Below are 18,078 nucleotides of genomic sequence, written 5' to 3'. Positions count from 1 at the left end.
TTTCTTCTATGGGATTTTTGTGGCGAAACACTAACGCCACGACCACCAGCGACAACACAGATGGAAACTGGACCTTTGATTACCACTCTCTAGACACCGAGACCTCAGAGTAAGTCCACTTTATAATCGGTACATCCTCGCAACACAGGTCATGGGTTTGTCATCCCGGATATTGGTTTTTATATAGAAGATTCTGCTGCGTCGTATTGTGTTTTGCAGTCCAACCCATGTTACAATCCTGAACTCAGGAAAAAAAAATATTTCACGTTGGAAAGGTTATCTACTCAAACTGAAGTCGAACCCTTTGCATGAATCTTTCAAAGAACTTATCAAAGCCTGCAATCGATTAGGTATGCGTAAGTCAGTTCAAAAACTGGAGGTTCTTCTGTGATATACTGTACAGTGTAAAACAGCAATGGCTAGGGGCATGCATTTGTCGAAAAAAAGGTTTCGAAATAAAGCAGATTGTTAAAACTTTATAGCATTGTGTGTAATGTTCGGATAAAAAATCCCTCCAGTTCAAACCGACACTGGAATAGATTCCCAGCCCCGCGACAAGAAAACTGCATTCCAGCCGAACAACCAGCTTTGAGACAGGCAATTCACTGCACATAAGTACAGGGATGTTGGTTATTGAATTACACGAGCCAGTAGTACCAAAACCTTGTCCAAATTTATAACTGGAATTTAAAAGGGTAATTAAACGCATGAAGCCCAGAAAGTTACATGGGAATGACGTAGTTCAGCTTGTATTTACCAAAAAACCTTCAGACGAAGGACTGGTATACTTGATTGCGTGTATGAACGCAAAATCTAACGTTACACTGCTAAATACACTGCTAATACAACCTCATATACTGTGTTACATTTGCAAATGCTACAGACGTACGAATTGAACTACTGTACGTTATACATATAATGGAATATGTAACGACTTATATTTTACTGTCGCATCATAGGTACCGGATGACTTATATTATAATGGGATGATTAGATATTAGTTAAATTCTGTCTGGTACACGAATCCCAGAAAATTAGAGACGAAGCAAACTCGTCCTTAATGGCCTGATTAAAGATGGCAATGGCTAGGCACCGGAAAAATTCGCGAATTCTATGACCTCTAGGATAGCCTCCATTTTCGTCTGCATTTCTCAAGTAAACACGCGTGTTCTTTGGGCACTAAATTGTGAGGCGTCTTCACTGGGTAGCTTGTGATTCGACACTTCTTTGGTCGATAGTCTCTCATTGGCCCAGAGAGCTCCAGTTAAACTGCGAGCCAATAGCAGAGCCAGCAGAATTGCACACATGTTTGAATTTCAGCCTATCACGAAATGAATCCGCGATTTTTTCCGGTCTCTAGCAATGGATTTTCTTGCAGAATGCCACTCAATTACAAGGCACAAACTTTGGGCTTTTGCATACTGATTTGCAGTAGAACGAGCGCTCAGACTGTTTCGCGAAAAAAAAAAAATGCCTCTAGCAGTTGCGTATGTAATTAAAATATTTTTAAAACGGGAATCGTGTGTTACCAAAAGGTGGCGTGTGGACGTCTCGTGCCCAGAATTGGACGGTGACTACAACGAGAAGGACATTATCCGTCTGCGAGATTACCTTCACGACACCCTGCAATCCTGCTCAGTTGCTGCCTACTTACAGGTCGATGTGAACGACTACGTCATCGAGTAGGCAGTCTCGGTTGTCACCACAATGTTCTCAAGTCAAAATATTGCTTTGGGTGAAAAACTCTGAAATAAAATTTTGTCTGGTTACATATGGTCATATAATTATTTTCTAGTTGCTCTTCTGTAGGATCCACATACAGATGTTCCCAATCCAAGATATCACAACAGTCCATATCAAAATCTGAATCATTTACTGCCTTGTGCCAATGGGATAGTCTGAAAGCTTGCAAAATAAGTTATGTTGAAGATACACATGCAAAATCTTGAACGTAAACACTTGCAAGATACTTAAAGTCAAGTATGCTGACAATGCCAAAAAATAATAATTGAAAATTTGAAGAAAACAAGAGTTTTATAAGATCTTATTTTGGTAGTATTTAAGCGGAAATGAAACGCGTTTGTTACAGAATGGGTTTCTGCTCTCTGAAGTCTCATATTGTATTTATGTTACCATCGGCTCAGGAGTATAGTCAGGTATATTAAATATATATTCTTACCTTAGATATTCAATTTTTCTCCACGTGTAGGAATTTGGATACCTCATACCATTTAGGTTTTATAATTGTTTCACATCTAGTGTGCTAATTAATTTTTTTTAAAAGTGGAAAAATTAAACCGTTAAAATACATTTTTATATAGCCCAGTTACTAACTTTCTCAATTCTCGCCGGATTTATAATTGAAATTTTTGCTGCCTAATATTTTACTACTCTCACAACTACTATTTTTTTTCTGGTCGGACTCAAAAAAATTGTTCAGGTATGTTCAAGAGTAGACATAAAACAAATCAATAACTTTTAAGAAGTAATTTTACTGTCCTATAATTGGCGTTTTTTAATCTTCAAAGTTAAAATAAATCTTATACTAGAAATATTTTTTTTTAAATCTTGAAAATTTTGAGTAAACTATGTTCGTTATTTTTCTTTAGAAACGAATAGGAATGCATGTAAGGAACATTAGGTTGTCAAAAATTGAGAGAGATGTGACTTTTGATCAAACAATTTATTTATAACCCAAAAAGTAATTTATTTTAAAACTATTAAAGCAATTAAAACTATTTATAGTAACAATCAGTTGGTGAAATAATTTTACAATTTTTTTTTTCAATCAAATATACACGATAAGTCTGAATTATACCGACAAACTGTAATTGCGGGTACATCTCGTAAAAATAAGTTGCAAACCTATATGTGTAATAAGGGTGTTACCCTAAATTATTTCAATTATAAATTTACTTTCGCAAACAGATTTTCAGTGTTTGTAGAACTTTGTTCAATTAGATACAATTCAGACGCTTGGCGTTCCATCAAACAAATATATTTTTAAATTTTAATGTTCAATAAACGACTGGTTCACCTGCAGATTCAAAACCATATACCAGACATGAGAAACAATTTAGACCATAAGTTGTAGAATGATTTTCAACTTATTTTTACGTGATGAACCCATGGCCGAACTTGTCGGTATAACTCAAACTTATTCTCTATATGTGTTACCAATAGGGGTTATGGACTTTAAAAAAATTAAACTGCAGCGTTTATTCATAGTCAGTTCTACAATTAGATTTCCGTAACATTTATAACTAAACCTTACACCAAATATTCTACCAGATAAAAATCAAAACATTACATGTATTATTATCAGCTAGTGTGCGTGAATATATGCATCGTGGAGCAGCGAATGTCAGTAGGAGAACTGGTCTGACGACGTCAAACTTGCCAAGTATGGCTTCTCTACTGTGACTGGTGTATCTGCAAACAAAAGGGAATGACATGTTCTATTTAAGTCACTGGGATGAAACATTTGACTAAGTGTGTAGATGTTTCCTTTAAAATAGTTATGTAATAAATTGTATAGCTTATATTATGAGCAGAAATAAAGTGAATACAGTTTAGGGGGGCACGAAATGTGCCAGAAACAAAATTTCAACCCACTTTTAAAATGATTAACTGCTTACAGAACTTTAAAACGCACGTGTCAATCAGTGCATTGTTCACAACTTTCTGATGTGGTTAAATACTTCGAATATTGTCAATCATATAGTCTGTACAGAGAGCGTTTATTTTTGTTTGTGAAAACAACGTTAAACTCTGCACTAAGAAAAATTATAAGGTTTAGTGGAATAATTTAACAAAAAAGCTGGCATATCATAATTTTAACTATGAACAAATGCTTACAACATTTCTTTCGTCGCGAGATTCTGACACTCTCCTTGTCAACTTAACAATGGCTCAATATTACGGATGACGAATAGGAATAATACAACATCTTGGTTCCAACGGTTTTAAGGCCATAGTTATATGTTTAGTTAGATTTTCAAAGTGTTGATTCTTTAAGCATAGTATACAGTTTAACCAAATGTCTGAAGTTAACAGTGACTGACTTCTGAATTTTTTTTCCGAGAAGTAATTGCACATAGTACTGATTTCTAGGTCAATGCCTTCGATCTCTACCATAAAAACCAATTTTTCGATATTCTAAAATTGTTTAAGCAAAAAAAATATTTTAATCCAATTTGGCGTTTTTTTGATGCTTGTCCCTAACCAGAATGACAAAATTTTCGTTGTATATGAAGATAGATAATTTTTTTTTTTTTTTTTAGGTGAAAGGTTGTCATACATTGGTATTTAAATGGTCTTCAAATATAAAATATCTCTATATTGAACAAACAACATCTATTTCTTTCCAGCAAAGTTTAGTTCTTTGTTAGACGGCTTGTTCCGCATCACTAGGGCCTGAAAAAATTCGCGTATTCAATGACCTCCAGGATGGACTCCACGATCCTGTGCATACTCGGGCAAACGTCGCCTGTTAATATTGGCTACTGACTTGTGAGGCGTCTCAATTGGGAGACTCGTGATTCGATACTGCTTTGACTGAGGGTCTCTAATTGGCTCACAGTCCTCCAGGTTAACAGTGAACCAATAGCAGAAGTTGCATAAAATACAATTATTTGCATTTTAACATGCCGTGAAATGAATCCGCGAATTTATCCGGTCTCTACCCGTCACTGCGTAGTTTGCCGCCACCTCAAACTGCCCGGCGGGTGGCGTCCTACTTACTTAGCGCGAACCACTCGTCTCCAGCGCCAGCTTCGACCCTGGCGGCGAGGAACGCATTCTTCAAGGCCAGGTAGATGGAAGCGTTCATGCATATCGGGGGCTCTCCCATGGCTGCGGCCAGAAAACAACGTCGCAAAACAATTATGAGTTTAAAAACTTCGTAGTCCAAGGAGGCACATTTTTCAAAGTTTAAAATGAAACTTGTTTTATTTTAAATATTTTCTTGGCCAACAGTTGGTCTTGATAGAAGTACAATAATAAAGTTAAACAACATAAAAACAAATTTTATTAGATTTTATTAGTACATTTGATTAACGGTTTAACCACAGCTAAAGTACCAACCATATAAATATAAATTCACCTTTAGAGCTGACGACTCCGACTGGGTTTGGTGAATTCCTTCTAAGCTCCAAGCGAAAATATATTGGTATGTCTTTAGGTCCTGGTGGCCTGCAGTACTGAAACAACATTAAACACGAAATGTCAAAAAAAGTTTCATTTTATACATAGTTATCATTTTCAGCTTATAGCTTTAAATATTTTTGTAAAATAATTCATATTAGCAGCAGATTCATATACTACCTGGATTAAAATAATGTCTCAGTGTTTTTTTTTGTTTCAAAAATTTTTACATACTTCAAATTTTAGGTTTAATCGTGTTCTATTCTTTAACTTGTTTTTTAATTGTATACTCAGTAAACAATGAAAATATCTTTGTTGTGAAACAAATTAAATTCTCAATTTACTAGCGTGATTTTAATGTTACCCACAAATATTTTTCCTTGTGACTATACGGAGTTTCCACAACTGCCTAGTTCAAAGAAGTAAACTTTATTTACGTCAGACTAACAACTTATGAAGTGCAAACAATGCAAAGCTTGTAACTCACATTTAACACAAAAAATACATCTAAAATGCTGAAATGTACTTAAACTTTCTTGTATCTTCGCAAACAAAGTCTACACATAGCTTCACTTAGGAAAGAAGATAAATCCTTTGCAGGTGGTGATCGCCTTGTAAATATCCTGCACAGATACCTTGTAATATGAAAGGTCCAAAAAAATTTGTTGTTATTCTGAAAAATTTACTACTTGGATTAAAAAACGTCCTTTTTGGCACAGCCTACAGGCGTAGATAGAATTCGAAGTAGTTACTTATTCTGAAAATGTTCTGGAAACTTCTATAAACTTCGATAACATTTTCAAAACTTAATGTTCATTATATCCTATATGTCCTCTAATATTCCAAAATGGTAGATAAACCGTTTTTTTTTTCATAATTCATGCAGTGAAGATATTTATATTTTTAACTCAATGTATCCAGCATTGAATATCTTAGAACGATATTTCACATTATGCCTACTAAGGTAGAACTGAATCTTTTCGACACTCTAACATTATTTTTATACCTTGTACTAGTACGTAGGCGTAGGTACCTGTGCGAGGCTCATAGCCTCCTCTTTCCAACGATAGTCGTGTTTTATATTTTCTGTTAGCTCTTGCACGGGCTGAGGTTCATATATTACGTTTTTATTCTTTTTATTGAATTATTTTACATCTTTACATTTAATAATGTCCAAAACCCGAACGATCCTAATAATCTCTATACACAAACATACAATTATCCGCGCTATCACGCCTGAGTCGTGAGCTACACTGAATAAAAAAGGAGCGATAGCGCCGGTTTTGGACCAATCAGCGCGGTTACCCCTTCCCCGCCAACCCTCACGCCCGCGACGCAAATTTAAGGTCGTATCTGCGAGTTGACTATAAACGTAAAAAAAAGGGAGGTTGTCTGTAAAGTCGGTTTACGGACGATAGTTTGACGTAACAACGTCATAACAAAACATTGATGAAATAATTGCATAGTTTTATGAATAAAATTGAATCATTTTTATTGAATTATCACTATTTTGTATGGATACAAAGAAGGAGTGAAATGAAATCTTCAATTTAATATATAAATTTACTTTTATTTGCACTCATTAATTCAAATATGTTTATTACTTTAACGAACAGATTATTTTAACCATAACTTTTATACATGTTTGCTATTTAAATTCTTCCAATCTGTGATATTCTGTTAAGGATAGGACGATGATAGGAAATGTAGGAAACGAATGGGAGTGTTTCAAGTTTAATGTGCCTCGAAAAAGTAAAATCGAGGGTTGTTCCAATCGAGTGGAAGAGAGATAAATGCGGCGCAAGCGTACAATGAGCGTAACGGGACAATGAGTCATCCTTTTTCGTGCGTGCAGCCAGCGTTCATCGATTTGTTAGACGTTGCCACGTCAATAATGTCACCTTTACGTACGTGTACAGGACTTACAGTTAAGGAATTGTTAATGAAGGATGTATGGACCTTTTCGTCCTGGTACCCGTGTGTTTCGGCGTGGTTTTTCAAAGAGGTTTTGCGTGGAAACGCGAGGTGTTCCGACGGACGAGTGCACTCGGGCGCGGGAGGGTGGTGTGACGTCAAGGGGGCACACACACGCACCCAGGTGCGGTCCGTCAGCAGCTGCCCCGTCTCGGCGTCGTACACCAGCTCCTCGGTCAGCCACAGGCCCATCGCCATCACGAACGCGCCCTCGATCTGGCCGATGTCCACCTCCGGGCTGATGCTCCTGCCGAGGTCCTGCAGGATGTCCGCCCGCAGGACCTGCGAGGAACTCCGAGGTCCGCACACGTGACTCTCTCTCTCTCTCTCTCTCTATCCTCCCCCCAAGACCCGTCCTACCCTCTCGGTCGACCAACCAGGACCGTCCGAAACCACAATTTGCCTCGCAAGTCGGTCAACAAGTAACACCGGGGCGACGGAAGACTACCATACTGGTAGGGACCGGAAAAATTCGCGGATTCAATGACCTCTAGGATAGCCTCCATTTACCTCTGTATTTCTCAAGTAAACACGCGTGTTCATTGGGTACTAAATTGTGAGACGTCTCCACTGGGTAGCTTGTGATTCGACGCTTCTTTGGTCGATAGTCTCTCATTGGACCAGAGAGCTCCAGATAAACTGCGAGCCAATAGCAGTACCAGCAGAATTGTACACATGTTTGAATTTGAGCCTATCACTAAATGAATCCGCGAATTTTTCCGGTCTCTACATACTGGAAAACTACCATAATGGTGGTATTCCGCCTGGCCTCGTCGAAAAAAGGCGGAAAAGTACCATAACGGAAAACTGCCATAATTTAAAAGGACGATGCGGAATTCTGCCATATTTTCTTATACACTCCATGGAATTATTACAGCTGCTTTTCTCTCGAAGAAGTGTGAAGAATACATCGCTAGGTAGTGCTGCTAACCCCTTTGTTGTTTCTTAGGTTAACTTAAAATGATACAGATAGCTCTTCTGACGGTGACTTTCTGTAGTTCCAGTCATAAATTAACTTGACAGATCGCGCACTAATAGAAACAATTTTTTCCAAAAATGGGTTATGGGAAGCAGCACTGTATACTTATAACTACGATCTGTAAAAATAAAAATATAGTAGTTTTCCATTATGGCACATTTCCTCCTGTTTTTACGGGGGTCGACGGAAGACTGCCATACTGGAAGACTGCCATACTGGCGACGGAAAAGTGCCATAATGTAAAACTATCATAAGTTAAAACGCAACCATACAGTCCTAATACCCGAACTACATGATTAAATTATGTCTATTATCTGAGAAATAATTTGTATAAATAAGTAGTATACAAAGTATTGTAATTCTAATTGATGTTTTAACTCAAGGTCACTAGTTGAAATTAAATGCAATCTAGTGACCGAAAATCACAATTACCTGGCAACCGACGGTTAAGTAAGTAAAATATTGCATGATTTATATCATATGTTTGAAATTCCACGACAACAGATTATCACCACCAAGTGTATAGTCATCTATAGTACTGAGGTGGAAATTCAATTGAGTTTATTTTACATCATGTCTATCAAAAGAACGATAAACTAAACTTAAGCATGAGTTATTTCACAAAAAAAAGTTTACGTTACTACATCTTTAATAATACCCACATTATATTTCTGATGGGCTGTTGGGGTTCACCTTACTTCTTAATGGCTGTGGTGTTGTTTTTGTCATCTCGGGGCTGTTACAGGGTATTGTGATTCCAGCATTATGTTTTTAGTATGTGCTGTGAAAACCATTAGAGAAGTATTTTAATATATAGATGTACAGAAAAACAATTGCCATTAAGAATAGATCTAAACAGTCATAAATGTGAATACAGAATAGTGAGAGCGGTTCATGTTTGCTGCTTAGGTTTTATTGAATAAGTAGTTGTGACATTAGGTCTATATTTTAACTGCGTAAATTACAATGAAATCATTTCAGAATATTTATTTATGAAAGCCCTGAAATCAATTTTATATTTGTTTACAAGGAGAATAGCTTATTTCCGATATTATTATTCTTCTTATTCTGAAATGCTTGCTTGTTCTTAAACATATTAATAGCGAGGTCAATGCAGACGACAAAATACAACGCCACAGTAGAGCGACAATATAAATGGAATTAGCCATGACTTACAGTAAGGAACCATTCTACCAATTTTCTAGAAGAATTCGGTAGGGCTGTATCGAGACTCACGGCCGTTGGTTTCACGTGAAAATTCTATGTCAGCGTGTCGCTTTTAGTGTAATAGTTAAAATAAAATAAAAAATAAAAACGAGACATTGTCTACGTACTAAATATTTCATATCAAAACAGACACTAAATTGTAGCTTACTATTCATTTTAATTAATATTCCACGAAAATGTTTAACATTGGCCTGTGATATGATAAATGAGGTACCGAAGGCACAATATCAAAATTAATTTTTTTTGGTGAACGTACAATCTGTATTGCCCAGTGCTGTCGGTTCTCTATACACAAACACACGAATCACTGCGCTATCACGTCTGAGTCGTGAGTTACACTGAATATAATTTTTTTACGAACCTAAATTAAAACTAATTTGGGAGGTATAGGTAGGGAAAACTCTTAAATGCGTCTCAGGCCGAAGCCTATATATAGTTAGGAAAAAGGTTAAAGAAAGATGATACAGACCTTTTCTCCTGTTCTGGTACCCATATGTTTCGCTATTAATTTTAAAACTTTAATAAAACATGACAATGGCCGGCCGGGATTTGAACCAGTGTTCTCTGGGATACTAATCTAGTGTCTTAAGACTCGGTCCATAAACTTCGATCATGTATCTTTTCTCATCTTCAGATTGCCTTGTAGTGATGCCTCATGCTACAGGGGTGAGTGTTCGATAATTGCATAACATTACAAATACATAGTTTCAGACTATAGTACTCCATGTAGGCTATCATCACATGTCTTGAAAAATTATTGACATCTAATATTATTAGTACAACTATCATAAATTACAGTCACGAAAATTTTAATTCACGTTTTGAGTATATCCTGTAGTAGTGTTTGTAACGACATGTGATTTTGTTTACATATTTACCATGGGTGTAAACAGTATTTGTAAAAGAGGAGGGCAGAAGCTAGTCACTCCTCCGGAAACTCTTTTACAAAGATAAGGCTTGAAAATACATTTTTATGCTATTTGACGTTCCCTTAAGTGCTTTTGAAACTCCTGCCATTGTAAATTTTGTAAAATAATTTTTTTTTGTCTAAACAAATCTAGCCACATAAACCCCCCCCCCCCCCTCGCTCTTTTTTTACTACGTTCTTGGCACTTATTGTTACATAAACCCTTGTTTGAATAGCTTTCCGGCATTAACTGCGCATATTAAGCACGGTAAAACAAAATAAAGTCAAATTATCTTTTCCATGGTTTAAAATAAATTTTCCGTACGTACAAATCAATTTAAGTATAAAATTATTAGTCAATTTTTGTAAGAAATACTCAATAATACATCGATAAACCGTATTTCAGATGTGCAAAAATAACGAAAGCTATGTGGTTATAATACCTTTCTTTTAGTATTGCAAACTATTCCTTGTCAACTGTTTTACAATAGAATATTTTGTAAAAGTACTGAACAATCAATTCTGTAAGTTGTCCAAAGTATTTTTCGTTTTTATTTACTGTTCTTGTTGCTAATGACTCATTGTTGTTAGCCCACTGGGTCCGTCTGTGCTGTAATAATTTTTTTACCAATTCTTTCTACGTAATGTTCTATCTTGTAAATGTTTTGATGTTTCCTGAGTTTCACTTCTTTTCTGTTTGTTTGCACATTTATCTTTCTTGTCTGTTATTGAGGTTTCTTATGACATACATTATAATCAGCAATGGCGCATGTCCTAAATTATATATAATCAATCTCCCCAATTGCAAGAACCATTAAAAAAAGGAAAAATTAAAGTATTTATTTGGTATTTGGAACCCGTGCATTTGCAAAAAAAAGTATTTAAAATAAAATTATATATTATTTCGTAATAATCTCAAAATATCAAGTGTAGTATGTATGGAGAATTTAATTTCATAACGAAATTATTTTATACACTTAAGTTGTTGCACTGAAGGAAAGGTTCGAACATTATAATTTAAAACAACAAAATTATAAGAAAAGTTAAATCTCTTGTTGTAGGATATTTTTTGTACAAAATATATTTTTTTACGAAAATAAACATACACAACCATTAAATGAACTTTTGATACTGTAAGAGTTAAAACAGAATACATGTTGTATACTATTACACATAAAAATAAAAAGAAACCGAATTTCAATTTTTGTTACAATTAAAATTACAAATAATTAAATAGCATTGTCACTGCGATGTGCACAAATATTAAATGAAAACTTTCTGTAGTTGTGTACTCAAAGAAGTTCATGTTTAATAATCCCAACGATTTAATTAAGTTTCTGAGGGTTTCATTATATGAAATAAAACATTTATGTTCCTGCTTAACCCTGCGGTAAGCTATTACCAAGAATTCTGTACTCAGGAGTACCAATAAAATAAAGTTGTATTCAAATAATGTGAATATTTCTCAATAAGTAAGCATATCTCACAAAACTAAATTCTTAGCCTTCAGAAACTGATCTATTTAAGGTCAGTACTATCATTACCTAAAATTCCGGTGATGTCAGTATGAAATGTATCTTTTAATTCAACAGCTCCAACACTATCATTGATTTAGTACTTAATTTAAGATTTTGAAAATGCCTATTTGCAAACAGTTGTTCGAAAATCTTTCCAGTATTAGCTGCGCATATTAATAACGGTAAAATTTTTTTAAAAAAGCCAAAAGTGAAATAACAAGGTTAACTTATCTGTGGCTTTAAAACCAAATAAATAAAATGTTATACAATAACTTCATGCTTGTAAGCACACACATATTTTAACTAAACACACTCTTTTAATATCTAACATTTATTTCAAAATAACTTTACCATCGGCAAGCTCTTTACATATTTATTTACTAGTCTATGGTTCTAATTAATTATTGTACAGCGGGACTGTAAGTTTGTTTGCAGAAAATCAACGAAAAATTTGCCAGACTAGTTATGCAAATTATATTTCACTGTTATGAAATTACATAATTCATGCTGAACGAACAACATAAGAACACATAAATTTGTTCGTTACCGAAACTACAGTAAACTCGTGGAATAGCATCATGTCAGTGTTAAGAAGACTGCAAGTATCTGCTCTACCACTCTGGTTCTGGGGTAGAGCGCCTGCCTTGTGACTTGTAGGACCCGGGTTCGCGCCCCGGCTCCTCCAAGGCGGATTGCTCAGATGAAATGGTGGCATTTTCTCTGATAGGAATACAATCCCTTGTAACAAGTCAGGCTACCAAAGAAACGGTGGGTGGAACAGAAAAAAACCTTCCAGGTGGCTTCCAAATGGGGAGCCCGTTTCTTTTCTTGGGCTCCCCATGCGGTGGCCATTCCGGGGGTTTCTCCGGGGGAACGGAGTTTTGAAAAAATATTTTTTTGTAGTTTGTAGCGTTTTAGTTTTTAGTAACTGCAGCATTATCATTCCAACGTTAAACAAATTGCTTTTGTACATAATATTTCTGAATTAAGTATTATTGACAGTTAAATTTTAGTCACAAACTATTGACCAATACTTCTGTTATGTAGTATTTTAGACGTTTTTGATGAAAAAAATATTTATAGGCACATGAATTTTATTTCTAAAAAAACACGTTTTCAATTAGGACACACACAAATTATCTTAAAAACAGACTCTTTGCAGTCAAATTTGCAAATGAAATTTCATGATATTAGGTGTTCCACAAAGTAGTAGTTTATCTCAACTACTCTTTAATATTTAAGAAATAATATTCCAACTGTAATAGGAATTGATCAAGAAAAGATGCTGAAGGGAAAAAAAGGAAATATGTTTGTGAAACTATTCAGCAAGATATTTCAGCTGTCTAGATCTGAATTACGATTATTGTACAACATTTAGTAAAATAAAACTAATTTCACTTTTAATACCTTCGAGTTATAGTGGATGCCAAGTTTTTTTTCACCAAGATGTAGATAATACTATAAGTTGCACTTGAAGATCTTTGGTCTTATTAAATTTATAACTTCCTCTGCATTAGTACCTGATAGTATACTTTGTTTTCAAATTGGTTAGCTATGAAGTAGAATATTGTGTCCTAAATTGGAGTTAAATAAATAATTTTGATTGCAATAGAATTGAAAGTATGCATTGTATTAACGCTTTTAAATATGCTACATTCCTATATAAATTTAATTTGCATGTTCTATTTACTAGACGTTCAATGAGTGATACACATTTTATAACGTTTGATTACGATATTTGATGCTTCAGACATAATATCTCGGTTTGGATTAAAAATTTGAAATTGCAAGTATAGAATTAGTGACACTTTTATAACCATTAGTAACTATAAAAATTGTAAAAAATTATAACTCTTTTTGAATAATCTAGAAACATTCATTGGTTAAAAAACTTAAGCAAAAAGTTATTTAAAACTTTCATAATCTACATATTTATTTTGTATACTCCATTTTAGTTTCTGTTAAAGATTTTTTGAAAATCAAAGTAACCAATTAGCTAATATGAACTTTATCAATCTTTATGTGTGCTGTGTTGTTTCGTGTTTTGTTGTAAAGTTATTTTATTATTATTATTATACGGTACATACTTTTTTATGTATGTGTCATAATTTGTTTATAAGTGTTTTAAGGTACGAAAAACTGAATTTCAATTTGATCTGACAGTTTTAAAGAAGCAGAATAATATGATACGCATAGTAACATTTTTTTATTTTCTAATAGAAAAAATACTTAAATTTCAGTCAAGTTCATTTTTAAAAGACTGCAAGCCTGTGCAAAGCCCACCAACATTCCATGTAAGAGCCTATGTCTCCCCTAGAGCGCCTGTGCTGCTTGCCCTGCCCTACACTACACAAAAATATTTCCCTCGAATTTCAGCGTTTAATATGGATGTTAATAATTATAATATCTGAGTTTTTTGTGTTCTGTCACTCTAAAAATGAAAACATTACATAAGAAAACTCTTGAATATTTCCACTAATTTAATAATGATCTACAATTACTTCAGTGTGCAAAAATGTAAATTCTATGAAGCTATTTACATTACGATTTTACGAGTAAGGCCATTTTCCTCATTTCTCATTAATTGTGGCAGAATTCTCCTTCGTGCATGGAAAACTGCCATAATGTATTTTTTTAAATCATCTTAATAAGAATACAGTGCTGCTCCCTATAAACCATTTTTGGAAACATTTCTTTCTTCTCGTCCGCGATCTGGACTTATTTGTAATTGCAACTACCACCGTCAGAAGCGCTATCTGTAATCTTTAAAGTTAACCTGAGAAACAGCTATAGGGTTGACAGCGCTACCTACCGAGTATTCTATACACTACTTTGAGGGCAATGCCGCTGTACTCTTTCCATAGAGTGTACACGAAAATATGGCAGAATTCCGTCTCGTCCTTTGAACGTATGGCAGATTTACGTTATGGTACTTTTCCGCCTTTTTCCATTATGGTAGTCTTCCGCACCCCCGTAACACCTCATAAAGTTCAGGGTGAGTATGAGTTCGAAGAACAAACTTTTGCTGCAGGTTCATTACAACAAAATAAATTGAAAACCCCAATACGACATGATTAGGGGCAGGTAGTCTTCGCGAAAAAAAAATCCGAAGGCCTATAAGAATGCAACATGGTAGACCCACACCAGCTGTTTCTTCCTTGTGATTGGCGGCCGTGTGCGAGACCAGTCGTTGCCTTATCTGAACGAGACACTCAGGACGCATTTGCTACCCGCACTGAATTGCTGTGATTGGTGCTGTCACATTTGACATACAATTCTCCAGTCTCGGAATCTTTTCGCGAATTATGCATGTCCCTACTTATGATCTAAACTTCTTTCCAAAGCTGAGTTTGGGGCTGAACAACATTTTTATTGTAAGTAACAGAGAAAATATTTAAGGGAGAACACTGGGCGATTGAATTTTTTTTATTGTTACGCAGTTCTGCAACCACCAGAAATATTGTTGCTGTAACAAAATTATTTCATTGACACATTTATTTTGCATATATTTTTTTGAGGTGTACAACTACTCCTAACAGATTAAACTAAAATTGTAAGTAGATCCATAACGTATTTATGTCCACCAGTAATTTAATTCCTACAATTTTATACATTGAAATTGGGGAAACAAAGCTATAAGAGATTTCACAAGCTCAACAACGTACTAGATATATCTGCAATGACATATAAACTGCGCGCATATGCATATATAATACACGGGACGAGACATAGAACGTGTGCTAGAAGGGCCCGTGTGGCTAGGCGATCAGGCAGATTATATCCCCCCCCCCCCCAAATCAAGAACATACGGTCTCAATTCCCGGAGTTTTAGAAAACACTGGCCAGCGAACACACTCTGAATTAGATACAATAACAGAAAATAATTCTTCTAACCACCTAGAAATAACCGGATAGTAATACTGGGAATCAAATGTCAATGTAAAGAGAATTTACTGAAATAATTCAAAAGTTACACAGTAACAAACTATAATCGAGAAAAGTTAAATCTTTAATCTATATTTCACTAATTTTTGAGTTTACTACACTATTTCAAATTTAAAGTATAATACATTTTACCAATTTATGCATGAGAATCATGGTCCTAACCCACTTGGAATCAAGCCAGGATTATTTGTTTGTGAGAAGCGAAGTGAAACAAAAATCTCTTCAAATCGATTACCAACAAGTGATAAATATTTTTTCCCATGAAAAATGTCGGTCTCATTTTGCAGCTGGTCCGACTAGCCTCCACAGTTAATTTGTGGTGAATAAAAAAATCACAACAGTAAATATTATTTTATATACCTGTTTTTGCCCAGTAAGCACATCCATTTCCACCTCTGTCACCGAGACTCCATAAATCTTATATTAGGTGAGATCAGATTTATTTTCCCTGAAAACAAAAATAAATATATATTTATAAGTGTCGTTTGTGGGTGAAAAATATCCAAGTCAACTAAATGCAAACAACCTAAACGTCGGAAAACTTCAAATTTAATATTATTTCTAAGAAACCGCAAATCAATTATGCTGCATTAGGGAAAAAATGTGGTGAAGTGTAAATTTAAGTTAGTACAACCAGAATATCTCAAATCAGCAGTTGTTGATCATTCCTTATGTACCATACGCCCATTTTATTTCGATGACTTTGAAAATATATTTAACATAGATTACAGGAAAGCTAACCCTTACGATGGCGACTGCAAGGTTGGACAAAACGTCAGTGAAATATTCGCCTTCGACGCTGCTACAACCCAGAAGCCAAGCAACTCCATTGTAACAGTGTTTTATTTTATTGAAAAATTTTTTCTTTAGCAATTTTTGTAATACCAAGAAGGGATTACCAAACTGAGGGGGCCGAACAAAAAATCTAGCATGGTATTCGATTACACAATATCAAAACCATTTGAAGATGTTGTTAATCTTATAAATATTTGCCAAAATTTCTCCGATTTTTTTTATAGCTGCAACTCAAAATAAGGGGTGAGTTGTTTATTTTTTATGCTTAGAGTCATCACTAGTGGCACAACGCAAGCCTATCTTCTTGTGGCAAGCCCATCTAAAAAGGGTACAATTTTTTTTATAATTCTAAGAAAATATTATATGCATTAAATAGAAAACATTCTTAACATTTCAGTCACATGGAAAATGTAGAATTGGGAACATCTACATTAATCTGTATATCAATTTTGGAGTGTTCTTAAAGTTTAAAGAATTTTTTCAAAAGTTTCAAAAGCAATATGAATTTAGAACTCTTCCTGCGCCTGTAGGCTGAGGTGAAAGGGTATTTGCAATAGTGACTTCTTAATTTTTGTCGTTCGAGGCAAAACATTTAGAGATAAAATATTTAGGCTTTGTTACATGAAAAAAGCCGACAGATCCACGAAGTCATTGTATGCCGCCTGCACCAACTCCAGCCAAGTTTGGTTTGTCGTCTTGTAAGGCTCCAGACGTTTCAGAATAATATTGCAGGCATTGAATGCTGCCTGAAAAAATAAAAATATACATTACTGAGCAGATAAACATGTTGATTATGTTTAACCTTTATTATACAGGTGATTTCCTGAATAAAACGGTTTGAGATTGTACTGGACTGATTTTCAGAACGTTGATTTTTGATAAAAATTGATATTAGATGAAATTTTTATACCCGAGGGATAAGATAAAATGGAAATTCTTTTACCACATTACAATCCAACAGATTGAAAAATAAATCTGTTTACTCAAAGAAAAAAAAATCAATTGAATAAAACTTTATACCAGTGAAGCGTAAACATTGCGTAATTCTTCTTGTAACACTCACGTAGCAGCAAGAATCGCTGGTGACGCTCCCACCGCTCGCGTGTTGTTCGCGCCGACGATGTTGTTGAATGGCTTCATGCTCACCAAGTCCAGAGGAATGCCCAGCGTGTGCGCCACCACCTGCGCCACCTGGAAAAAATTAATATTTAAACAATTCCCTTCTAGAAAAGACATACGTGGTTCTACGTCCCGCAGCCAAGAAATAAATATTACATTTGGAAGGAATTTTTATGGTTTTTCCGCTGCGCATATTTCGAAAGACATCGTGGATCTTCGGTCATCGCCTCTCCGCCCTCTCTTTCCCTCTCTCTCTCCTCCTCCGACCTACCTTGTTTACCGTCGATTCCTCTCACTTCCGCCTGTCCCCTGAGGTTCACGCATGCCCGCTTGTGAAATTTTCTGGTGTAAAAGCCGAGGGCTCAACTGCGATGTTGAGAGAGTCCAAGCTCCAAATCCCCGCATAGTAGACTCTTTTCTACTCTGTCCAACTCTTCATCTAGACCATCATCAGTCTCCTGTATTCCCCT

At 35.2% G+C, this 18,078-nt stretch overlaps 1 protein-coding gene across 1 annotated transcript; it reads right to left on the bottom strand.

Moving 5' to 3' along the window:
* Positions 1-3,203: 3,203 nt before the first annotated feature.
* Positions 3,204-17,611, bottom strand: LOC134533491 (xanthine dehydrogenase-like). Its single transcript, XM_063371016.1, has 7 exons — positions 17,553-17,611; positions 17,111-17,235; positions 16,055-16,142; positions 7,240-7,401; positions 5,105-5,201; positions 4,744-4,854; positions 3,204-3,432 (listed from the first exon to the last, which is right to left on the bottom strand). Exons 3-7 carry the CDS (start codon positions 16,079-16,081, stop codon positions 3,365-3,367), a joined length of 465 nt encoding a protein of 154 aa, XP_063227086.1. The 5' UTR covers positions 16,082-16,142; positions 17,111-17,235; positions 17,553-17,611; the 3' UTR covers positions 3,204-3,364.
* Between the last annotated feature and the right edge of the window lie 467 nt (positions 17,612-18,078).

This window comes from Bacillus rossius, chromosome 6 (genome assembly GCF_032445375.1).
Source record: "Bacillus rossius redtenbacheri isolate Brsri chromosome 6, Brsri_v3, whole genome shotgun sequence".
Lineage (NCBI taxonomy): Eukaryota > Metazoa > Arthropoda > Insecta > Phasmatodea > Bacillidae > Bacillus > Bacillus rossius.
The sequence above is the reverse complement of the archived record's forward strand: the minus strand, read 5'-3'. Positions and strand labels throughout refer to the sequence as shown.

Excerpts from the sequence above, each read along its gene's own strand:
- LOC134533491 (XM_063371016.1), bottom strand. The coding sequence starts at position 16,081 with ATGGATGTGCTTACTGGGCAAAAACAG. Across the intron at positions 5,202-7,239 it reads TGCTGACGGACCGCACCTGG|TACTGCAGGCCACCAGGACC; the intron begins GTGCGTGTGTGT and ends ATGTTGTTTCAG. Across the intron at positions 4,855-5,104 it reads CGGAGTCGTCAGCTCTAAAG|CCATGGGAGAGCCCCCGATA; the intron begins GTGAATTTATAT and ends TTCTGGCCGCAG.